The sequence below is a fragment of the Tenrec ecaudatus genome, chromosome 9 (genome assembly GCF_050624435.1).
Source record: "Tenrec ecaudatus isolate mTenEca1 chromosome 9, mTenEca1.hap1, whole genome shotgun sequence".
NCBI lineage: Eukaryota > Metazoa > Chordata > Mammalia > Afrosoricida > Tenrecidae > Tenrec > Tenrec ecaudatus.
In genome coordinates this window covers 89,404,195-89,431,182 of record NC_134538.1, presented here as the reverse complement: position 1 = coordinate 89,431,182, position 26,988 = coordinate 89,404,195, and the positions used below count along the sequence as shown (strand labels likewise).

General features: G+C 38.2%; 1 protein-coding gene across 1 annotated transcript in view; it reads left to right on the top strand.

Moving 5' to 3' along the window:
* The first annotated feature begins 21,528 nt into the window (after nucleotides 1–21,528).
* Nucleotides 21,529–26,988, top strand: part of LOC142456038 (histone deacetylase 9-like) — a 251,718-nt gene continuing 246,258 nt past the window's right edge. Inside the window, exons 1-2 of the mRNA XM_075557334.1 lie at nucleotides 21,529–21,541; nucleotides 22,479–22,612. Of these exons, the coding sequence (XP_075413449.1) occupies nucleotides 21,529–21,541; nucleotides 22,479–22,612 (147 nt within the window). The remainder of the gene's footprint in view (nucleotides 21,542–22,478; nucleotides 22,613–26,988) is intronic.

Genomic DNA, 26,988 nt, shown 5'->3' with positions numbered 1-26,988 from the left:
CAACCGTTTTTACGTGTACAATTAAAGGAAAATATCTTCCTTGAGTTGTACAGTCGTGAGCACCCACCTTTTCTGTGTTGCTCTTCACCCAATATCACAAAGTCTTTGCACTTGAAGTGCTTAGCTCATCATCTTCATCCCATATAGATAGTTCTTAAAAGACCAGGGTGTTCAAGACAGACCTTTTTCACTAATCCAGACATTTAAACTGTTGTTTGGCTTTAAGGAGATCACAGAGGTTGTGTGTGGTTTAAGGTTTAAATATGGTAACGAGACTGGGGTGGCCGTTGTCCTTCCAGCCTCCATGGAATCCATGACCATCTGAAGTTCTCTTCTGTGCTTTCCCCAGTTGAGACGATCCTCTAGGGCAGTGGGTCTCCACCTTCCTCACGCTGCAACCCTTTCATACAGTCCTCCTGTGGTGCTGACCCCCGGCCATAACATTATTTTTCTTTCTACTTCATATCTGTCATTTTGCTACCGCTATAAATCATCATGTAAATATTTGATGTGCAGCATGTATTTTCAGTGTTACAAATCAAACATAATTAAAGCATAGTGGTTAATCACAAAACAAGATGTAATTATATATTGTGAAATATTTATTTCTAATGACAAATGAATGAACTTTTGTCTTGAAGCATGGTGTAGCATTGGTAACAGTCTTCACACCGATTACTCGTATGTGGTCGTATCTGCATGTGGACACACCTGGAGACGGATAGAGGAGCCGTGTCTCAGTTCCTAAAACCATCAGAACTATGTGTTTTCCGATGGTCTTAGGGACCCTGTGAGTCGTTAGAGCTCCAAACAGGTCGTGACCCACAGGTTGAGAACCGCTGCTCTATGGAATCTTTCCTCCTAGTGTCCAGGAATAGCAAGTAGTTGGATACCTTATGGTTCTAGTCTCATGGCAAAGGAGACATTTGTAAAATTTTTATTTTAGCAAAGTGCCAAACTGATTTCTAAAGTGGTTACACCATTTCATAGTTTCACATTCTAGTATGAGTTTCTGATCTAATATCTAAATATTTCTCCCAAACTGTGGGTTGTCCTTTCACTTTCGATAGTATCCTTTGGAGCACACCTTTTAATTTGTCTGAAGTTCAACTTTTGTTTTGTGTTGTTTTGGTGGTGCTTGTGTTATAGTGGCATATCTAAAATTTGCATCTTCATTTTCAGCTAAGAGTTTTACAGTTACGGTTCTTATGTTTAATTCTATGGTCCACTTGGGGATAATTTTTGTATATTGTGTGAAGATGGATTCATATGTTGCATGTTTCTAGAGCATTTCCCAACGGAATTTATTCAAATGACCATTCTTTCCCCATTTTGGGGAAACCACAAAAATATCTCTGCTTTAATGTTCAGTTTAACCTGATAATGTCCATCTTTAATGAGTAGATTGGCCACATTGGTATTAACTGAGTTTAATGACATACAGGAATTGATTTCTGGCAATTTCAACTTGTGATTTACATTTATTCAGGCTCTTCAATGTTGCGTTTTCCTCATTTAAAACATTTTCTCAAAAAAAAAAACCCGAAACAAAATATTTTCTCCTCTTTTTCTTTCTGTTTTAATTTATTTTTGCCTACTGCAAGTTCTGCACATTATTTCTATTTATTTAAAAGCTACCCTTAAATTAACAACATGGATATTTCATTTAACAAACTCTGAAATTAACCAATATTCCTAAATATACCCTGGAGAATACAAAGACTTGAGAACATGCAAATTCCTACTGGCCCCTGGCATCTTGTAAGAGAATCTCCAGGGATAACTTCAGTTCTAACTCTCCATTAAATGAAGACTTCAGAAATTCAAATAAAAATAAAAGCTAGAATCCAATTCATAACACCAAATAAGGAAAAACATATTCTTTAAATAAATAGGTTTAGAAATATAATTTTAGTAGCTATGTATGCACACGTATATTTCCTAATTACTTTTCAGTATGATCTCTTCTTTATCATTTTAGATTTTGTTTCTTTTAAACTAATTCTAAAAAAAATTAGTTCAATGATTAAACCCATAACGTATCACTTCTGTTGTTATTTCCCTGACAGAAATTATATGGTGATACTGAGTATAACATACCACATTATACGTACAAAAACCAACATACAACAATGATAATCAAGGAGCCAGTGGATTGGTTCCAGAGTAGAAGCAACAAGAAAGCAAAACACAAATACTAAAAGTAAAACAAAATAAAGTTCCACCCGCCACCCCCTACCTAATCACTGAGTGACCGAAAAAGTAGCACCTTGCAGTCTCCTTAACCTAGTGGCTTCCTTCATAATCCTAATAAGCAAGTCCTACCTCAATACATATTTTACTCCAAACAAGAGCAATATGCTCTCCATACACAGAGCTTGAGGATGAATCTTTCTGCACTTGAAAACCACATGGTTATGCCTACCATTCCAGAACTCTGAGATGCCGGGGGCCACGATCGCATTAGTCCCTTACCAGGCAAAGTTAGGAATTTGTATAATAGATGCACACCAACTCTTCTATGGCAATAGCTTGGCAGGAGATGAACGATTCGCAGGCCCAGTGTCCTGAGACAGCTTACACAAAGAAAAGTCTTCCAAATCTCAGTCATCTCAAAAAAATGGTCTGCATTACATTCCTGAAAAATAGCCAATCAACCAAAGACTGATTAAATCCCCCAATGAAAAGAGAGACTAATTTATGCATAAGAAAACAGACTTAATATAGTATATTTAAATATATTTCAATAAAAATATTTGGGGTTGGGTTATTACTTATTCAAGGGACATGTCTCCTTCTCCAAGGGAGTCCAATAAATACAATACTAATTTGGGTATCTAATATTTATTAGCAATCAGTTCAGAACTGTTCAACCTTTTAATTTTCCATGTTAGAGATAAACATGGATTTTCATATATAGAAGTATGAAAAAGAACCACGGCCAACTTACATCTCATTAAATATGCTAACAAGGAACCCTGAGAGCAAGCTGAAATGCTCGGTTGCTGTGGGAAAGATTAACAGTTCAAACCCATCCAAGGGGTAGAGAAAGACCTGGAAATGGCAGAAAACTCCATGATGCATTTCGGCTCTGATACGTGCTAACAAGGGAGGTGCTAACAGAAAACAGTGCTTGCTGAATTGCTGAGCTCACGTCCAGCTCCCGCTCCAACACCAAGCACACTGCCATCGAGTCAATTCCGACTCACAGCTCCCTTAAGGAAGGAAAAACTGTCGAGTGAGTTTCTGAGACTGTAACTCTTTATGGAAGTAGAAAGCCAATCCCAGGTTTCAACTTCTCAGGACGTGTGGCATTTATTGATGAGGAAAGATACTCTCTAAAATAAAAATGGCTTAACCTTATGTGATAAAGTGATGACTAATAAACCATTGCCCAGGGAGTTGATCCGGACTTTGCGAACACTAGTGGACAGAATAGAATTGCTCCCCAGGGTGCCCAGACTGTAAATCTTTATGGGCATGGACAGCCTCATCTTCCTCCCAAGAAAGAGCTAGTGGATTTGAATCACTAACATTGCAATGGACAGCCCAACAATTCACCCACTGCATTGCCAGGACTCCTGCGATGGCGGATACACTCAATGCTATGTGCTTTCCTCCTGAACAGCCAGTTTGCCCTCTCGATTAAAAACACATAGTATCGCAGTTCTTTTAGAAAAAGAGTTTGCTTACCCAGACAGGGTTTAAAATATTTGTATCTCCTCGACTGTCCAATTTTGTAGACAGTCTAAAAAACTGTGGCCGGTAACTGCCCTAAGCTTAGTGATTATTAATCTGTCTTAATGAGGCCCACGAAAGGGTCAGCTATTTATTTTAAAGAGCATTTACCATTTTTCTTAATTAAGGTTTTAATGTAGCTGATATGAAGAAAACTTGGAAGCCATATAAAAACACCGAAGAAAAATAATCCACTTATCACTGAGGTTCTTCTATCATTGTCTCTCTGCTGTAATACTAACTAATTTCCTTTCATAATTAATGTTACATATAATGTCCTTTGATAGTTGCTTTGTTTGGTTTTTATTTTCTCTCAGTCACTCCTGGATTCTCTTGTCATGGTGGCTTATTTGTTTTACTTATCCTCAGGGTGAAATTCTAAAGATCACTGCATGTCCTGCTTTTTGTTCCAAGCTGGTGAGGGGGTTCAGACTCACAGTAACCTATGCATACCAGAACAAACCACTGCCCAGCCCCGCCCAGTGGGGGAGGGGCGGGCATCATCATCATCATCATCATCACAATTGCTAGTCTGCTGAAGCCCATTGTTGCAATCATTGTGTCAGGTCCTGCCTAGGGCCTTCCTCTTTTCCGCTGGCCTTCTTCTTTACTAAGCAAGATGTTCTTCTCAGGGACTGATCTTAAGTTACTCCAAAAACTTACTTCTAGGGAGCTTCTGGCTGTGTGTCTTGCTTTAAGGAGGATTCTGACTGTACTTCTTGCAGACAGATTTGTTTTTCTGACCTCCTGAAGTTCTCTCACTATCCTTCCCCAGCACCATCATTCAAATGCACCAGTTCTTTTTTGGTTGTCCTTAGTCATTGTCCAATGTTCACATGCGCATGAGGCAGTTGAAAATGCCTGATCTGAGTCGGGCTCACACCCATCTTCAAAGTGTCATCCTGTTCTTCAAGACGTTAGAGGAGTCCTGTGTGGCACATTTACCCCATGTATTTGTTGTTTGATTGCCTGACTATTGCACCCATACACAAGGATTATGGATTCAAGCAAGATGTAATTTATGACGACTTCACACTCTTATCCTTGATCTCCATCTGTCCAGCTGTGAAGACTCTGGTTTTCTTTACGTTAAGTTGCAAATAATTCATTCTGAAGGTAGCAGTCTTGATCTTCATCAGCAAGTGCTTCTGTAAATTCATTATTTCACAGGTTCTGAGAAACTCAAAGCAATACATATGCACTAATAAAAATAATGAGATGGTGTTGTGAATTGTGTGGGATTCTTGCAGAATTGAGCTATTCATTAAGAGATTAAAAGATTTAGTAAATTCAGTCATCTAAAATATATTGATAGGTATTCTAAAAACTAGATTTGATATCGGTATTGATATCCTTAGGGTCAGTGTGCAAATAATTAGTTATATTCCACAAAGTATAAGAAAAAATATAAAACGAGAGAAGTAGACAGATGAGTTAAACCTATGCTGGTTCCAAAAATATACAAGGAAGGATAATTTAACACACACACACAATGTACGTACACACACATTCACACATAGTGTAAACATGGCTTTCCCTCAATCTTAATTTGCCTTCACATCTTAAATTAAATGTCAATTTCTAAGGGGAGAATTCTCTTACTACCTACATCAGGATTTTCTTTGAAGTTTTTCATAACAGAATTCAATTTTCCTATGCAAAACTCACTGTTATAGTTTTTATATAGTATCATTAAAATCTGTGAAATAGGATGGTATATAATTTGAATACTGTGTAAAAGCCATATTATATACGGTTTACCCCAGATTATAAATGAATTCTGTTCTTAAATCTGCCTTTAAGTGGAATTTGTGTGTAAATCTAAGCAGTTAGGTACGGTTCCTAATGAATGTGAGTTAGTCCAATGTTTGCCTTAGTATAGAGTATACATTTCTATGTGTAAAAAATTATGAAGATATAGTATAGCATCATTAGCATAATAATCTAGTAATTAGAATAATAGTGTTGTGGTATACATGGCAAACTAGTGCCATTTGTTATTACAAACCATTATAATTATCTTCAAAATTTTAATACAATTGACTTTCTAGGTGTTGGCAACACTGACATATACATAGTTGAACTTTGTGCAGATATTATGCAACACATAACTGTACTTAGAGATATTTTAGTATCCATTTCCCCACAAGAAAAAATGCATAGAAAAGATTCAACACACTAGCAAAGTGTCCAGTACAGAGCATAAACTCAATAGACAATTATTGCAAGCAATATCTCTAGGATATGAAAAAAAACATGGCAGAGCAAATAGAGCATCCTCAGAGTGGAGCTAAAGGGAAAGCACTTTTAATGGAAGTACAGAAAGGGCGTTATGTAGAAACTGGGATGGGCTTTCGAAGATGTGGGTGAGTGACACACGTGGAGCTTCAACAGGTGTCTTTAAGCGATGACACAGACAATATATATTGAAGAAATCAGTAATGGCCATGATACTGTCTTCAGGAGGCCCAGTAGACACAGGGCCCTGGACTTGAGGCAATTCTATGGGCCTGCAAAACATCATGTCTTGGGTTGCTAACTGTAAGCTCAGCAGTTCAAACCACGAGTGAAAAATGGGATTTTCTGTTTATGTAGAAATTTAGTCTTGGAAACGCCCAGGGACAGTTGGACTCCCGACATAGGGCTGTTATGAGTCAACATAGACAGAGTTGTTTTGTTTGTTTGTTTGTATTGTTTTTGGATATACATAGAGCTAGCTAGCTAAGTACGGATAGTTATTTTTAATGGAGAAACGAGCCCACCAAAGTAGAAGCACTAAGGGCTCGTAGATATTTAAGGATCCCTGGTAATCTAGTGAGCTACATTTTGGAATGCTAACCACGAGGTCAGCAGTTTGAAATCACCAGCTGCTCTACAGGGGGAATGTGTGTGTGTGTGTGTGTGTGTGTGTGTGTGTGTGTGTGTGTGTGAGAGAGAGAGAGAGAGAGAGAGAGAGAGAGAGAGAGAGAGAGAGATGAGGCGTTCTGCTCCCATAAAGATTTATAGGCTCTATAACCCGCAGGGGCAGTTCTACCTGCTCCTTGATGGTTGCTATGAGTCAGAATTTGCTTGATGGCTGTGGGTTTGGATTGGGGGTGATAGTCCTTAAACAGTCACTAAGAGTTTGGAAAACAATAGCCGGTCCATACTGGCAGTACTTGATGGCTTTTGCATTAGCTTAGAAGAGAGTTCCAGAAAAGATTGGAAGAGAGAAGGGTGGAATGTTATCAATATGAAGAATATATTTAGATGTGCTTTTTTTTAAAAAAAAATCTTTTCTGCATAGAAAACCTCCACCGGAGTCATTTTGTGTTTGAACCCCACTGTGTTAAGTTCTGCTGGAGGAGGGAGAGAGTCAATCTTCCTGTAGCCTCGGGGCATTGAACATGGGAAATGTCCAACAAGAGAATTAGTCCCTTGTGTAAACTGTTAAAACTACTATAACTATACCTAGATCTTTGACCTAAGCCATCCTAATCACCAAAGCAAATGCCCAAATTCTGACTGTGTGACAAATGGTGTTCTGATTGATTGGTGGCTTAATTGTATTTCAGAGCAAACTGAAAGTAATGACATGTACATTAATTACAATTCCTTTAAAAGCTAGTTTTAATGTTTTTCTTACTCTTCTTCTATTCTGAAAAATATTTACTATTATCTTTAACAGCACATATTGCCAATCATGACCTTTATTCATAGACAGTATAACCGATATTCAGAGAAAACTCAATTGCGTAGAAGCCTATGATCATAGTATACACTGAATACCCGTGTTGTTTTCTCTTTGTTGAGTGAATTTTGCTTATAATTTGTACATGTCTTGTGCTAGGGATTCGGAATGGATATGAGATTTTAATGGAATGTGTTGATTGTTAGGGCAATACCTAAGTAGGGAGACGAAAAAGAAGGTAGTCCTAAAGAGGGATGGTGTTTTAGCCACGTTTCGAAAGAGGAAAGGCTCTCTGGTAGATCAAAGCAGACAGAATGCACATCTTAAAAATTCTAGGAATTTGATTTGTATTTCAGGATACAGTTAACCTTTCGGAGTGTCAGTTTCCATATGCATGAAGTGCAAAGATCGTGCATTCCTACCACTGTTCAACTATTTTCCATGTTCACAACGCAGAATGGGAAAAAAGCATAAAAAAGTAAAGCAAGGGCTATAAATCCCTTGCTGTTGCAGAAGGAGGACTATTCTCTGAGAAGCAGGGGCGCCTAGATGGGCGGTCCTTCTGTGTGTTAGTGATGGTGTGTCTTAAGAGGTGGCGGAATAGACCCATCTTCAGAAGCATTCAGACTCAGCTTCTTTGTTTTCTTACAAGCTGAGAAGTATGAAAAATGATAACATTATTAAATAACTGATGATATATTTAACACTCCATGAAAAATGAATTTTTAATAACATCCAGACTACCCCTCTCTCACTCCGACACACACACACACACACACACACACACACACTCATTCTCTACCATCCTATGAAGATGGAAAGGCCTCAACATGTGCGCATGGAACCGGTAAGGTTTAGATTCTTCATACATTCCATGAACAATGTTACTGAAAGAAACTCAAGGTCAAACTTTCAGCATGGATCCTCAGTTGCCATTTTAAACACAAAGTAATTGTTCTGCTTGGTGTTGCAACAATTCTGGGGCTATATTCAACACGTTGGGAACAAGATGGGAAAAGAGGCTTCGTGGGTTGATGTGACTCAGGAGGTTAAAGGTCTGTTTCTTTCAATCAGTTCAAACTGACAGGCCTCCTGCCATCACCTCCTCCGTAGCCAGACAGACAGGCCTGGCCTTCAGTGTGAAAACATCTGTTGAATGGATTTATTGACTAGGTCTTGTTTTTTCTCTCCCTTTCTCTATTTTTTTTCTCCTTTTTCCTTCACACCGTTTATTATGTCTCTGACCTGATGAACTTAATTTGTTGACATGTCTCTCTCAATGTCTCCCTCAACCCTTGTCTCACGTTTCTTTCTACTGTGCTGTTTTCTTGGCCACAGCCCCTCCTGGAGCCCCCGCATGCACATGCGCTCTCTGTGCGCCAAGCTCAGCTGGCTGTGGTGGGCATGGATGGATTAGACAAACACCGCCTTGTCTCCAGGACCCACTCCTCCCCTGCTGCCTCCACTTTGCCTGGTTCTGCAACTGGTAGGAATCCCTAAGGACTTCTCCCTAATAGGCAGGCTAAATGCACTGTTCTCCTAGGATTAGCCGATTTAAATGCTCTGAATAACTCCAATAACAGAACGCTCTCTTTTACCCCCGTGCAACCCACTTTTTATGAGGTTATATTGGCCAAAAGACAAACGACACATCTGATAAATCTTGAGTTTGGTATTAATAGCCTCATAAATTGTTATCATTCAAGGGCCTGGAAAATGCATCAACAGGTGTCTGCACCCTTTTTGGAAACAGCAACCAAAAGGCGAAATCCCTTCTGGAAGCTTGAGCGCTAGGACATGTGTGAAGCCGAGCTTCCTCCTTGAGTGTTCCCCACCTGTGTGCGCAGCACGAAGGCAGACCAGGGCTGAGGATATTAGATTCGTGTCATATCCTCTTTGTATGGCACACAGGATGGGCTTCTGCCCACCGTCCTTTGCCGACAGCATTCCCAGTCTCTCATAACTTGCTCACAGAGGGAAACAAACCCAATCATTCCAACACCAGAGGAAGGTCAAATCTGAATATTTGAAAAAAAGGGGTCCCATGCCCTTTGCAAAGGAACGGGGCTGTAAATGTAGAACCCCAAATAAATGTACTGACTCATACAGATCCTTTATAAGCTTTCCAACAGGACCAGGCAGGGGTTCAAAGCACTGACCTTCCAGTTAGCAGGCCCACACATAACCCACCAAGCCACCAGCTATCCTTGTAAATATATGTATGGATAAATATTCCTTAGGAGGGGTTACACCTCCTTCTTGTCCCATGCACTCAACTTGTGGCTGCTCAAATGAAAATCCTGTATTCCTAAAGGGCTTCAAACTTTGGGTGCAACAAAGGGAGAATCCCATGAACCTTTCCTCCCAAAGATCTCCCAGGTTATCTGATTTATTTTATACATCTATTTTTAGGATTCAGAGCTTATTTTTGTGACTTCTGTGACTTCGGGCAACCCTTTGTGCTTAGAAAAGTTAAAACACCCATTTCCCCTAAAATCACTTTCCTAAGTCTTGATATTATTTTTCTTTTTTTACAATCAGTGAACAAAATGACCGAGCTATTTAGCTTTAATATGCATCTTTAATAAGTATGCATAGCATCTTCTTTTAATAATATGGTTTCACAAAGTAACATTTCATATGGGCTGTGTATACCCTATACCCATATTTCTGTCACCACATTGGCTATTTCTTCTGCTCTGTTAGCTCCTTATATCATGAGGAGCCTGTCCCTACAGCCCCAATGACTCAGGGCTGCCCGTCAGTGTCCGGGAAGCTGATGGATCAGGCATACTTGGTTTTACACCTGTGTTTTCAGAGAGGTTTTGCTCAAAGCCAAATACTTGATGATTGAGACATACATTTTGTTGATGATAAGAGCAGTATCTTTAAAAGTTATTTACATTTTAATTATTTTCCCTGAAAATGTCTGTAGCCATAATCTTTCAGAGAACATTGAGTGACAGTCACTCTGTAATAACGCCAGTCCCTTTTGCTCCAAGTAATTTCTTTAAATAATAATTTTTAAAAACCTCATTGCCATTCAGTTGTTTCCAACTCATAGTAGCCCGATGGGGGCAGGGTGGAACGCTGTAGATTTCTACAGGAGTAGACTCTAACTCCCTCGTCTGTGGAGTGGCTGGGGTTTGGAACTGTTGAACTTGTGGTTAGCGGCCCAAGCCATATATCAAAAGTGAGCTTCATTTAAAAATGTTGATGTTCCTGTTCACATGTTTGCTGCTATTTATTGTTGTAAAGGAGCCCTGGGTTGCTAACTGAAAATTTGCTTGTTCAAATCCACCAGCAACCCCTTGGGAGAAGGATGAGGCTGTGGACATGCTCCTGTCAAGATTTACAGTCCCAGAAATTCTACGGCAGTTCACTCTGAGTCTGAATGGGCTCGATGGCCTTGGGTCTTGTATTATTGTAATCAGGAGTCCTGGTAGTATGATAGTTCAGCATCCAGCTGTTAACTCAATGTTTGGCAGATCGAGCCCAGCAGACACATTCCATGGAAGCACTACATAGCCCTCTGCTCCCAGAAAGAGAATAGCTTCATTCTCAACTGTCCTCATGCTGAGACCCTATCATACAGTTCCTCATATTGTGGTGACCCCCCCCCCCCAACCATAACATTATTTTCATTGCTACTGCACCACTCTAATTTTGCTAGTTATAAATCAGGCAACCCCTCTGAAAGGGTTGTTTGACCCCCCCAAAAGGGTTGTGACCCACAGGTTGAGAACTGCTGGCTTATCTGACTTAATATGCAGTCTTAGAAAACCTGGTGGAGCATCCACACTATGTCCCCCGGCTCACCATGAGTCCAAAGTTACCAGAAGACGTTAACAACAACACTGTTGTAATCCTACTGATAAGAGTCCTCCTCCCTTGTGGCTGGCCTTTCTTTACTTTTCATGTGTTGTTTAGATATTAATGAAACAAAATTGCTAAATACTGGAGAAACCCTAAAGCTCAGAGAAAACTGCATTACCAAAATGACTGGTTTTGCAGAATTTAGTAAATAAATGGGATCAATAGGTAGATTGCACATCTAATTATATCAACATAACTAATCACCCTAACTGCAGACTTGAATCATTTCTAAAAATTTTGTTTCTTTCTCATAATGTATTCATTATTGTATTTATGTATCAGAGTACATATTTCAGATATAAACAGGTAAGTAAATTGGGAATATGTATATGATTTGGTGAGGGCAAATATTTTAACATATATGATTATACAAGTTTAATTTTTAAGTATAGGGTTTTGTACCTAATAGATATTCAATAAATATTAATTGAGCGAATATATATTAATTATGTATTAAACTCTTAGAAAATTCATTTAAATTTGTGTTTACTGAAAGTATACATCACTTTATAATGGTTTATTATAAGTAAAATATTTATTTTTGATTTATAATTATTAATTTATTTGATTATTTCTATTATATTTATTTATTAGTTCCTGGTGATTTCAGAGTTATATGCTTGAATAGAGGAAAACTTGTTTATTGTTTATTTGAATGTAAATGTGTTACCTATAAGACCTAATTCAGATAAAATTTGTTAATAATTATTATTTTATATCTTGCAAAATATGTACTTTGTAAATGTCTTTTAACCACAAGTCTACTGACTTTGGGATCAAAAATTAAATAGTAGCAAATTTTTATTTAGTGCTATTCTGAATCCAAAGTAAATTTAATGCTCTGCCTTCGCTCTGCTGTTCCGCACGTGGAAAATACCCTCACTGCCATTCAGTCAGTTATAACTCATTGTGACCCCAGAGGACAGGGTAGAACTGTCGCTGTGGCTTCCTGAAACTGCAACTCCATGGGAGTGGAAAAGCCTCATCTGCACCCCCCGCTCCTCACAAGCACACCCCGGTGGTTTTCAACTACTGACCTCTAGGTTAGCAGCCCAGTGAAAAACCACTCTGCCACCCAAGCTCCCTCCGCACATAGCTCTGGCTTCATTCTGAACTCAAGCCCCATGGCTTTCCTTGCTGTTACCCACAGGATTTCAGACTTCTCTTTAGATAGTGTCTCCAATGATCTCAATGGATTTTCAGACTTTTATGTTTAGCATGTTATATATATGAAGATGGAAATTGAATTAATTCATTTTGATGTTTTAATATTTATCATTGAAAATAAGATTTAGAAATATCAAGGAAGTATGTTTCTCTGGGAATATTTTGCTGTTTTCTTGAATGAAAGTCATAATTCTCACACATTCTGCATTTTGCCTGCTAAAAATTAGGGGCCAAAAAGATGATGTTCTAAAGACAGCAATTTGTGCAATCCATTTTACAAGAGTTATACTTTTTGGCTCATCTAAAAAGTCATTGAACACTAAGCTCACATAATTTTGCAAGCATCCCATGCAAAGGTTCTTGGTCCTGGTGAATCCTGAGCAGCTAACTAGAGCAGCAGCACGCCCACCACCTCTTTCTTTGCAAAGTATCAGAAGTGGTCCCAGAGGGCAAACCTTGCCGGATTTGAGTCACTTGAAAGATGCCCTCATTCTCTTTCCTGTGAGGACTTGAAGGGACCTGGACACAGAAACTGAGATGTAGTCACCACCTGATTGCCCCACAATGGAATTTTATAAAGCTATCTATCATCTATCTATCTATCTATCTATCTATCTATCTATCTATCTATCTATCATCATCATCTATCTATCTATTTTGCAAAACATCCTTATCACCGTCAATGTACTCTCCATTACACTTTATACATTTGTCAAATCTGTGATCCATTCTTGGAAACATTTTTCAAATATTTCTCTTTGGATGGCTGACAGGACCTCCCTCGTTTTTTTCTTCACCTCTTCTACATCATAAAATCTCTGTCTTCTCATGTCCTTCTGCAATCACTGAAACAAAAGAAGTTGCACAAAGTGAGGTCAGGTGAGTAAGCTGTGTTGGGCAAGAGAGTCATGCTGTTTTTTTGCAGAATACTGGCTCACCAAGATGGCTGCATGAGCAGGTGTATTGTGGTGGTGGCAAAACCAGTCACATCTGCCACAAATCAGGCCTTTTTTGTTCAACACTGCTCTGCAATATTTACAGAACCTCTAAATAGAAAGCTTGATTAAGTGCCTGGCCTGATGGAACAAACTACAAATGCACTAAAATTCAACATTTTCGTCCATTTGGAAAATTGACGGACATCCAGAACAAGGTTTGCCATCAATCGACAGTTTACCTTTGTTGAAATGAGAAAACCACTTGTACACTTGAATGTTTCCCACAGTGCTGTCCTTGTAAGCTATGGTTAACATCACAACAGTTTCTGAGGCACTTTTCCTGAGTAGGAAACATTTCACAGCCATACACTTTGTTCTTAAATTGGCCATCACACCAAAAAAAATGAGATTTGAGAGAAACTGCTTTTACTAAAAAGTTCACTATGATCAGAGAGAACCTTCCCAGGTGATGCCACTGGGTGCACTAACTCAGAGCAAGTTGCTCAATGCTTGAATGGGGGAGGGGGTGGGTGGGAGAATGTACTCTATGAAAGTTCCACCCAGTGGATGTTTCCTCCAGTTTTATTTTTGGGTACCCCCTCACATGCACTTTGCAAGCTGCTTTCAAGTTCAGACGTGGTGTTTACATGAAGTTTTGATGACCAAGGGTAGGATAGTGTGTGTATTTTCTCTGTTATTCTTGTTGCTTCTACTGAAGAGATGGAACTTGCCCACAGCTCACAGGAGATGAAAGTGTGGCAGCTTATAACAAATGATGTTCGTTGCAGCAAAATTGTTTTACAAGCAATACGTCTGACTGACTTTAATCTTCCCCACCACCCAATGCAAGTTTTGGTCCTCTTTTCCCCAACACTATGCTGTTCTGCTTAGTTTACCTGTTTATATGATCATTTTGGTCAGAGGCTAATAGAAATTAGACTTGTGATACTCAGGTCAAAACAAAATTTGTGTAAAATGTATTTAATAAGCGATTTACTCAAATGAATGTTTAAAACCTGGTGTTCACTGAGTGGCATACTGTGGTGGAAAGTGAAATGCATTTGAGTATTTCAGACCGAGAAGAGTAATTCTGTCCTTTTGTCCTTCTGTTTTATGGATAAAACATGTTTTACCAAGTCAAGGAAGGCTCGAAGGAGCCCTTCAAGTTGCGGTTCACATGTTCTTCCTTCAAGAAGCCTCCTTTGTTTGACTAAATTCAAAACAAATCTCTCTGTTTGGGTCCTTTACAACACACTGAATTATTCGCTCCAAAAAATACAACTATTTGTTCAATAATGAACTGCCCTGGAGGAAAGAGTCTATATATTTCTCTTTTTTTTTTTACCCAAATTCTTAGCTATTTGACCAGTGGTTGGAAGGTGCTTAAAATCTTTGTACACTGAGCAAATGAATTGATAAATAAATGAGAATGTGGATGAAATAAGATTAAATATCCATGGATTACAAAAAATTATATTGGTACCATCAGTGAAAATCTGGAGGAACATATCTATTTTGGCTTAGTACAATATAGATCATTGTGCACCAAAGATGATTTGGTAAATCTGGAAAACTATGAAAGAAAACCAACCATTATTCTATCTCTCAGAAGAAGCCACAATTAAAATCTATCTTTAAATTATTTTTAGCATTACTTACATTTCCTATGGGCTTAATCACACTTATTAAATTAATCTGTAATAATCATAGGTAAGATATAACATTATATATTATACTTGCTTTATCAGTTAAGGCTATGTAATCAATATTTACTATGACAAAGAATAGTTAGTACTAACATATTTAAAATTGTAAAGGTATTATACATATATAATTTTAGCCTCTGATAAATAAAATTAAATTGTGTGCTGGTATTTTAAAACCTACCAAGTAACTTTTGTTACTAACTTTGTCAGAATAGAGACCTAAATTTCCTTTGGGTAAAATAATCAACCTTAAATTTTTTTGGTCAAATAACTGAGCTTTAAGTTTCTTCTGAAATACTCCTCCACAATTAACTTATCTCATTCTCACGCAAAATGACAAGAATAATACTTTCAGTTACTTAGAAGAATAACACAAATTGATAACATGAAAATGCTTTCTGAACATATTTTGACTCCATCAGTGTAGCCCAAACATGTTAGAATTCTGTCTCAATACTAAAAAAAAGAAGAAAAACAGATAAAATTAAAATCTCTTTACAAGATATTTATGCAATAATTCTTAAAGGCCAAATCTCATTCTTTTGACAGTTTGAATAAAATTTAAAGAGGATGTAGATTCTGCATTTTTAATCTATATATTCTTGTGCTTTTTCTTCTAAAATTTTTTAATATCATAGATTAAAAATAAAACAATAGTCACTATATTTTCTATTTAATATAATACAATTTAATTTTTATAATAAAATATCAAGCATACCTATATCTACCATTCTGATATATTTATGATTTTATTTGTTGGCTCATATACTTCTAGATGTTTTTTTATAATTATTTTTCCCTAACTAAACTCCAAATGAGATCTGTATGATGGGACTGGCTGTGCCATCTCCTTGTCTGTGTACATCTAGAGGGGTTCTTCCTTCTTTCTTCTCCTTAACCCCACCCATGTACCACTGACTTGCTGGAAGAACTGTCTTTTTCTATGGAATCTGTCCATCCTGGAGTAATAGCCTTCCTAGTGGCACTCTATGACTTGTTCCTCTAGCCTTTTCATCTCCTAAAAGTTGGCTTTGAAGACTTCATTCGACTTGTATTCCATTTTGGCGCTCCTCTGATAGCATCTCACCTGACATTACAGCATTGCATAGCCCTCCTTTTAGTCATGATGAAATTGATCTGTGGGTCCAGAGGGTGATAATTTGATCCTCCCACTTACAACAACTCACCAACAGATCACCAGCTGATATGACTCATTGATAATATTCACTTCTATCAATTATTTCATTAAAGGTTACACATGGATGAATTTCTATTTTAAATTTTTTATCTTCCATCTTTAAATTCCTGGTTATAATACTGTATAAACACATTATGCAATGAAAGAAAAAATAAAAATATAAAGCCTTCATAATTAAAAAAATTATTTTATTGGGGGCTCTTACAACATTCCATACATCAATTTTATCAAAAATATTTGTACATATGTTGCCATCATCATTTCCAAAACATTTTCTACTTGTACCCTTGGTATAAGCTTCTCTTTTTCCCCTCTCCCCCACCCTCCTACCCTGGTGAATCTTTGATCAGTTATATATTGTTATTATTACTTTGTATGTTACACTGTTGTCTCCCTTCACTAACATTTCTATTTGTCCCCTTCAGGGTAGGGTGGGGGAGCTATGTATCCAACCTTGTGATGGGTTCCCCTTTCTCTCCCTTCCCCCTTATGATATCACAATTCTGACTACTGTTCTTGAGGGGGTTATCTGTCGTGAATCCCAGTCGTGCTATACTGCACCTTGATTGAATCGTCCCTTCCTTATAGCCCTTCTGTGGGGGGATGTCCAATTGTCTACAGATGAGCCACCATGAGTCATGAGTCATGAGATGCATATAACAACACACACACACTTAGGCACTTTCAGAAATTTGTTAAGTCCTATTCTGTTATCTATTACCATGCTTTATGCTTTTAAGTGTTTTAATGCCAATTAATTAGTTTTATCTCTTTAGATAAAATAATTAAGAACAAATTTCCCTGTTAATTTGTAAAATAAATATACTAATAAAACTTAACAGCAATGCTTAACTTTAAATATTTTGAAACCGCTTGTTATTGTGTTTTCCAGGGAAGGAAACCATCATTTTCTTGCACAAACCTAATGATTCCAGTTTCACTGAAGTGGGATGGGCCGATGGAAATAAAACACTTTTACAACTTCCCCATTCTTGTTATCAGCAAACTATGAATGACAACCTTGTCTCTCCTATACTCCTGAGTTCTTTAATGGACTGCCCATCGAGTGCACCAAGGGACATGTAATGTAATCCCGGGAGGGCTCAGGAATTGGATCATCATGGTTTCAAACTGCTGACTTTGATGTCACCAGCCCAGTGCGCAGCCAACTACACCAACGAGGCCCCATGCATTTCTATAGGGTCTTCTTATAGGCCTTGTCTGATCCTGCTTACTCATTCTTGAAGATAAAGAAATCTTTCCATATGTGTTGCCAGCAAATACATAATAAATTGTTTTGATCTTCTCTTTCTGACAATTTCAGTTCTGATTGAAACTCCTTCTTGACTCTGCAGTCGGGTAACTCCAATTCCTGAGCCCCGTCAGGATTGCATTGAATGTTAGTTGGAAGGCTTAGGGTGGAATTTCGTCTACTCATTTCCTTTCTAGTTGTCTGATTGATACTCTGATAAGATTATTCACAGGAAAATAATAACTATAATTACTGGTATGCCCCAAATTTATCCTGGGTTTGAGCTATGTATTAATGGATAGTCCATTCAAAGAAGATCAGAGTGTACCACAGACAAGATTGTCATTCGTAGTCTGCTGATACCGGTCTCAGATAGTCACTGGCAGGTGTTCACTTTTATGATTTACTCTTGAAGACTCTGCTATGTTTTGAAATGAAAACTTATAAAGCTTGAAGTATTTGGCTGATGCCAGAACTGATTTACAGCAGCCATGGGAACAGAACGCCACAGTAAATTGGAGATTTTTTTATTATAGAGTACTTCCAATCCAGGGAGCGAAATCATTTGGGGTTATTGCAACACTTGCTGAATAGAAAACATGAAGTTTCACACATATCTAAAAAAGAGTACAATTGGACCTTTGATTTAACTGTTCCTGTTAAAAGATATAAAAAGATTGCTAGTAATAGAATGCAAATATGGTACTCAACGTTGCGGTGCAAGGGCTAGGTTAGAGGTGTGGAACACGAGGCTGGTGAGCTAACCGAGTGACCAGAGCTGTCTAGTTATGATGTGAAGACCATTTGAAATGACCCTTGTTTCAGAGTAGCCCCTCTGGGTTAGTAATTCTGCAGCTTTTAGGAGAAGGTGCTGGGCCCTCCCATATTTGAATCCTTCTTGGTAGTCCCTTAGTTTTGCGAAGTGTTCAATAAATGTTGTTAAATAAATACCTAAGAAGGCTTGAAACCTCCAGCAGTTACCAGATATTCAATAAAATGGAATGTTAGGAATTGGCAATCAGGATTAAAAGTTTCAGGTCTGAAAATAGTATACTTAACTCCAATTATAGACCAGGATGGGCTCAGTCTAAACATGTCTTATAAGACTTAGTGCAAACCTAGAGACATGAATTGATTCTGTCACTAATGATGACTTAGCGTATTTACTGATTAATAAAGGAGTCCCTTGGTGGTACAAGCAGTTAAGTTACTGGATGATTAGCACTTTAAACCCACCTGCAGACCCCTTGGAAAACAAGCGTGGAGATCTGCTTCTGGAAGGTTCTATCTTTGTAAACTGCACGAATCAGTTCTATTCTGCACACTGGGTTTCCATGACTTCAAATGGATTCAATGACAACAATACAGCAAACAGTAAGAGAAATGTCAAGCAATACACAAGTTGAGCCGTACACATTGTCATTTAATAACAATGAAAACAGAAAACAACTAGAAGCACAAAGACTAAGATTGTCTAAGAACAACATATTTAAAAAGTTAGACCTTTTAAAAACCAACACCACAGCTATCAGGATCGTAATTCAGGAAAAATTAGAGAAAACGAACAGATCAATGGTTTATATTGGAAGCGGTAGCCAGTGGATCAGACAAAAGGATAATTTGACATGAAATTCAGAGAGAAAGGCAGGCTTATTTCTCACCTTAGAACTTTTGTTCAGAGAACAAACACCTTAGAACTTTTGTTCAGAAAACAAAAATGCTTTTGTTCAGAGAACGTAAAGAAACAGAAAAGAAGGATGAGGTTAAAATACTACCTCATTTTGTACCTGGTATCACTTTAATGATATGCCATTTAAATGAGTCAGTGGAGGTTTAGAGTTCTAGACTTTGTTTCAAGAATTCCTGGATTTTACATTATAATATTTACTTTACAAATACTATATTTTCTATAATTCTATCATTTCTAGCTATTACAGTCTGTTTCATGTTTTAGTAAAGTGCTTTATAAAGATGTTGTTGTTAAAGGGGAAAGTTACTATGGAAGTCATGTTTCATATGTCAAGAAATGAAATAGAAAGCTTAATAAATACACTCTACTCTTTGAGAATACACCTTTGAAATGAGGCAGATGTTATACTATTTGTTTCTGTATTCATTTATTGTTAATAGTAAGGTATCTTTCATGTTACAGAAGATAAAACTGTGATATAAATGTGCTAACTAATCCCCATTAAAATAACAGCAATTCATAACTCCTTGATAAATTGGAATTTTATCAAGGATAAAATTTATTTTTATCCTTCAAAGACTTTCCTCATGTTTTCCTGCCATTTGAACTAAAGATATTTTAATGCTTAAATATATTTATTTATCTCCTCTTTGTCTGAAATTCCACATGAAAATACAACTGTGAGTATATCAATGCCTATATTAGAGGCTTTTTGAATACTGGGATGAAAAATGACATGGAAAATAACAGGTAGTATGTTAAGGAAGTAAGGCTACAAAAATCAGAAGTCCATGGCACTTTTCCTAATCAGGCTCATCAAGAAAGCTTTATAATGGAAATACTTCAGTTTGTCTGTCAAATGACTAATCCAAGAAACTGGATTATATGAAGAAAGACTTGGGAGAAATAATTGTAAGAAGGATCCTTAATCTGCTTTATGCAGGGGCCTGGTGGGGCTGCTGGGTAATCCCTGGATGACTAACGATGAGGTCAACCGTTCAAATCGACCAGCTATTCCCATGCAGAAAGATGGGGCTGTCTGGTCCTGAAGTATTTTCCAAGCCCTGAAAGCCATATGTAAGAGAGGTTCAGAAATGTATTTGATCGTTTTAAGGAAAAAAATAATGTTCAGTGCATTTTGCCATTAAAAGCTTTCATACTATAGCCCATAATCGAGGATAGAGTATAGGTACCTGGGTAGACTTGTTCCGGCATCCCCGGTGGGGGTGCGCTGTAATTGAGGGCTGCTGAGGGTTGGCACTGCCTCCGTGGCATTGGTAGGTGTATGCAGACGACTCAACTGCTTTGGCTGAAAGTCAAGAGGACTTGACATACTTATCTGATGAAGATGAAAGACGATAGCCATTAATATGGATTACAAATAAATGTAAGAAAGCAAAAATGATCACAACTGGACCAATAGACACCATGACAAATGGAAAAAGATTGAATTTGTCAAGATTTCGTTTTCATTGGATCTACAAAACTCGTGGAAGCAAGTCAAGAAATCAAATGAGGAATTGTATTGCCACGGTCAGATCTGCTGCACAAGACCTCTTTACAGTGTTACAGAGCAAAGCTGAAACTGCGCGCTGAGCGGTGCCTGACCCAGTCATGGTCTTTTCAACCATCTGATCTGCAGGCAGGACTGGACAGCGAAGAAGGAAGACAGCACAGGGATTTACGCCTTCTCATGGAGGAAGTAAGGCCAGAAGGCTCCTTTGCAAAAGAGGACAGCACTCGATGAGCTTAATTGGCATCGCGGCAATCAGCGGCATCAAGAAGAGCAACAGGGAGAGGATGCCGCGGGGACCTGGCAGTGTTCTCTTTTGTTGTCGATGGGCTCTACATGGGCAAGTCGAGGACACCAATAGCAACAATAACGTGAACGAGTAGCAGGCGATCTAATTTAGAGGTCTTAAGACATGTTCTTGCTGAGGAAATAACGTGGGAACTGAGCCTGAGAGAATACGTAAGGATCATTCCGTGAGGATTAGCATCCTGGGCAACGGGAAAGAAGGGTCTCTGCGTCTCATGGGGCAGCAGAGGAGTAATGGTGGCACAGTGGTTACGCTTTGGGCTGCTACCCTTAAGATCAGAAGTTCAAAACCACCGGAGTAGGCTGTCCACTGTAAAGAGTTACATTTTCAGGAGCCCACGGGGGAAGTCCTATCCTACTCGCTCAGGTTGCTATGGGTGACCCCCCCCCCGCCCCTTTTTAAAAATGAATGAAACAGTTTGTATGAATATTCCAAGGCCAGAAAGTTCTTAATCATCATGACCTTTCACAAGTATGGAAATTGATGGTGATTTATTAGAGATGATTTGATTAACTAATAATTTTTATGCTAGCCATGTTTTATTTTCCCAAGGAGGTTGTTTTTTTTTTTTTTGATGACGTTAACCTTTGTAGAAATGACTAGGGCTACAACTGTACTCTACAGTTTTGTTTAAAAGTTTTTAAAATTTTATTTTACACACCACTGATGCTTCATTTCATCAGATTTTAATAAAATCTCTCTCATGTCAAAGTCTAATGGGGAAAAAAACATACCAATTTAAGATAATTCAAGAGAAACTTGTATTGAGTTTTTATGTAATATGTATATTATTTCCATAGTACTATAAGATGTCAATGTCCATATTAATGACATATTTGTATACATTATAAGAAAGGCACGCATGAACAAAGAAGAAGCTATTCACACACAACTTCGGAGGAATTGAAAATCAGAATAGATAAATAATTGGAAAGCCTGCAGGTCACACCAAAGATGTGACCCAGGTTGAAAATGAGACTGAAATTATTTAACAGGTTAATTCAAGTTTTGAAGTCAGTTCATTTTGTGGCTTCAAAGATAAAATTTAAACCTCTATTGAATTGAAAAAAATCTGTGTAAAATACTCCATAATAATTTTAAATTCTATTAAGATTAGAGTTATTTTTCTGTGTGAATTTCCATAAGTTGTCAGCATCTTTGTTACTTACCAGATTTACTAAGCTAGGTTCTGATACTGTGCTACCGTCTTTTTGTTTTGTCGGTTTTCCCTATGCATATTCAGATACATAGAACTACAAAGCTCATGTGGCTCTTGAGAAATTGGTGATATGTTTTATTCCTCTGTTCCTAAAGCTTATTTTTTAAAGGGTGCCATTTTATTCAAGTAGTCATATTATGTTCAGATATGTACTTCCTCCCACCTTATATTACCACTCACTCTTGTTTTTCCTTTGTTCTGAAGGAATTGCCTATGACCCTCTGATGCTGAAACACCAGTGCATTTGTGGCAATTCCACCACCCACCCTGAGCACGCTGGACGGATACAGAGCATCTGGTCACGGCTGCAGGAGACTGGGTTGCTAAATAAATGTGAGGTAATCCTGAATTGGCCACACTCTTCTTCTTTCTTAAATAAATCATGCATAGAGGCCAAGATTCATTTGGGTTGTAGCACAAAAATGTTAACCACGTAGTACAAACAGCATGATTGATGAACTGTCATGGAAACTAGCGACACAGAATTTACCACCGGACTCTGCGTAGGGCATCCAGTAGGTGCTCAATGATAGTGGAAAGATCAGTTGCCTGATGTGTGCCTCTTGCGAGTCCACATGTGTTTTCGACACATAATAGCATTTGTTTCCCTCAAATAGGTATCATTAATTATGTTAATCTTGTGGGAAAAAAACTCTTTGCAAATGAATGCAAATGCACTTGCCCATGGGTGGTTTTCGGCAACACTTAGAAGTTGCTAGACATCAGTTTTGTTCCTCAGAAATGGGTAGATTGGAAGCACCAGCCATTGTTAAACCCCCAAAGTCCACCTTCTTTTTCCTGATCCGGCTGATATTTTTAGGAATTGGGATCAAATTTGAAGGCTTTCATTAAATGTTCCTTTGATTTCTGTAGATTCTTGGTAAAGGCCATTTTTTCATTTAAGGAAAATGTTTCTTTAGGCATTCATAAGTTAAAAGCAAACAGGATGCTAACTCAGGAGGATGCCCATCCTAAAAAAATTGAATATGTATTATTTGATCATTGTTTGAATATTTGAACTATGACAACCAACAGCCACTGGTCCGCGTCCTGGTGGTTCAGTTCCTCATGGCACTGTAACCAGGAGGCCAGAGTTGAAACCCAGCAGTCTTCCATGGGGAAGAGAGGAGGCTTTCAGCCGTGGGAACCGCAGAGATGGTGGGACCCTGTTCTACAAGGGCAGGATGAGTCGGAATTGACTCTGTGACACTGAGGTTGATTTGAGCAGCTGTTTGGTTCAGTTGCTATCGATGCCTATCATTGCTTATCATTTAGTTACACTCTTCTTGGTTCTAAAACCTTTCAAAAGAAATAAAACACATTGTCTCACAGTAATTTAACATCTATTGATTAAATATATACATTTCCCTAGTTCAATAACATTTGTCAGACACAGTCCACATACTGGGATTAAGGAGTTTCATCGATTCTGCCCCTGACCAAACACACTGGCAATTTAATGCGTTGCTATTTATTTCCATTATTATTATTATTTGCATATATATAAGGGAAATCTAACATTTCTTATCTGTTCAGTAGCAAAACTAAATCAGTAATATTTTGACTCTGGTTACTTGATGAGGCAAGAATGCATTAAGAACATATTAAATTCAATATCTGTTCATAAAAACAATGAGCAAATTTTGCATCAACAAAGTCAGATACTCCAGATAGTGTATATAAATGGCTATATCATTGTTAGCAAATCTTTGAAAACCATCAATAGTACACTGATGTTTCAGCAACTAAAATTAGTTTTGAAAGCCTCCAATCAAAGTTAAGTTAATTTGAGGTGACGTGGTAAAAAAAAGATATAGTTGCAATGGAAAACTGGAAGAGATGCCGGTGGAATGCTGCTCAGGTTCACGGGCACTCTCATGAGCGACATCGATTTGTTTCTGCATCTCTGGCAGGTGGTGACATAGCCGGTGTGTTCTTTTCTAGGAGAAATTATTTTCTTTATGGATTTTCTCTTTAAAAAGAAGATAATACAGTCCTTCTTACAGGGGCACTCATTTGATTGTTTTTCTTCAAATCGAAACAACGATAATGTCTTCTAAGGTACTGTGTATAGATTTAGTCTCACAAGCTTTATTATATATTTACAATGAAATTATCAAGAGGATTTCACATCTATAGTTCTGTTTTTCTGGTACTTGTGTATTTTTTACCTAGAAAAATCCCAAAGTGAAAGACTTTGAGATAGAGTTGTCTCTCTTAAGTGAGACAAATTCTTTCTTAAGTGAAAGCCTCTTGTTTATCTTTTGCCAATGACATGGGAGAACACTTTTATGCTTGGGTTAATTGTAGCATTATCTTTAAGGATTTTTTTTTGTTGCTAATACAGCCTGGAGATGAAACCCTCCATTTTATACACAATTCCACAAAGAATACCTAAATTAGACCAAGAAGGGAGCCTATTTCTGGTAGACCGGACAGAATACATTTATTCATGGGAATAATCTTGTCCCACCTTTATAGCTGTACTTTTGCCATCCAAACATTGCTACTTAGGTTCCCCCAGGTGGGGGCCTCTTCCTCTCAGGAGCGACTGTTCTGGTCCCAGCCGTCCACCTGGGGACGGCTGATCACAGTCTTTAAAGTCATTGCGATGCAGTGACACGTGGCCCTCCAGTCTGTTGATTTAAGGGGGGGGGCATGTTTGTGCAGTGGAACCTGGTTAGCACAGTGAGTTATACCCTGGGCTGCTGGCCTCAAGGTCTGCAGTTCAAACCTAAATGAAACCCCACAAAAGGTGAATGTTCTCAGAAACCCTGTGGAGCATTTTATACTAAAAATTTAAATCAACTACCCAGCAGTGGGTTGGGTTTATGAACAGAGCAAAGTGGAAGGATAAATAGCACATATTTATGTTTGCACAGCTTGCATCATTTTAGAAGTCTATTATCATCTCATTCTGGTCCATCTTCTTTTTTTAATGCCTCATACATACATTCCATGGCTTTCAGTCTTGACTCATTGGAAACCTCACGGTGCAGTGTATGCAGCCTGATTGGCGGGGTGAAATGAGAAAGGACTGTGGGACTGGTGAGAACGAGTGAGCGTACCCTGAGTCCACTGTTGTGATTTACCAGTGTCCACCCTGATGCATAGGAACCCCCTGGGTACAGAGGGAGACTGCTCCACTGAGTTGTCACGTCTGTGACCTCTGGTAAGCAGATCATCAGAGGTACTTTTGAGTGAAATCAAACCATCAACCTTTGGCTAGTTAGACTGGGTATTTGCCAGGATGTTTTCCAGCTGTAAGGGTGTATGAAGTTAGAATAAGCTACAAAGTTTATTTGGAACAGAAAGGGCTCTTTGGTTAAGAACAAAGAACATTTTAAATATATTTTAGCCAACTCGCTTCTCTTAGGTAGTAGGCTGTAATATAAATTGGCCCTGGTTACTAGTCCTGATTGGCGGTCAGCAAAAAACATTGGTCCTCATTATATTAGATTAAAGTGGTTACATGGATTAACTTCTTTTGACGTGGTGTGGCACTGTTTAAAAAAAAATTAGCAAGACAGTTTGTAGTCTTCATGCCAATACCATTTTCCCCCTGTATTGAATCATTCATACACAGTTTAGTGAATCTGTTTGGGAGAAAAAAACAAAACCAGCAGTTTTATTGTTGCCACGAGAAATTCATCTGAAAGGGTCATTTGGTGCCCTCTTCGGAAATGAGCTCTCTGACTAGGTAGCCAGGTTTCTAAAGCGTGTTCTGTGTATTCCTGAGCGAAAGAATGTACTCTTCTTGGTTTAAAAAAAAACAACACCCAAAACCGAGAGGGCCCCATCATCTGTTAGAAATGTCTTTGCAGTTGTTTTTCCAAAGGGCTCATGACTCCCAGCCCCACCAAACCACCCACAGACATTTGCTCGCTCTCACATTTGTTTTGAGAATAATAACATTTTATAATGCTTTTGTTGGATTACACATTATGTGGAATTTGCATTGCCTCTTTGTGACTAATACTGAATAGCTGTTTCGCTTAATTCATAAGTCTGAAAGTTAAGCAACATACTGTGCTGAAATGTTTAACTCTTTTCTTTTAAATGCCAACACCAAGTAATTACAAAACAATTCTGGGACCCAAAGCCCAGCTACTGTTGCCCATGCTGGGACTTCTCCTCATTTCCAATGAGAAGAGTGGTGAAGAGGTTTAGGATCAAATTATAAGACCCTAGGGGAAGTCTTCAGCAGCCTGCCCTGCAAGCCCCTGTGCTTTTGTAGAACCTCTCGCAGTTCTAAATAGAGATGCATCACTCTGTGGAGAGACACTTATGTAAATGTACACGTATGTAGCCTTCTGACACTGAGGCTACAGAGCACTGAATACCTCAAGTTAATGGGAATTCAATTAAACATTTGTTTTATAGCATAATCTGACTAGATGGCAGCATATAACAGCTTACTGTTTTGTTTAGCTTGCAAAAAGAAAGAACGAAATTGTGAGTGCGTGTGTTAGAATCTAACCACAAACCAATAAGAAGCTCAAGCAGGGAAGCCTGTGAATGTGCTACAAGGAAGGGGATGGCAGTGTTGGGAAGCAGAACAAGCAACTGAGATGTGATGAAGAAGTCAAATGGTGTGATCTCACTGTGCTGAGAGATATTTGAATAACACTGCAGAATGGTCCCAGGCCAAAAAATGCATTAAATAAAGGTGCTGCTATAAGCAGAAATAGGGTGATTTGGATTTTTCCAAATG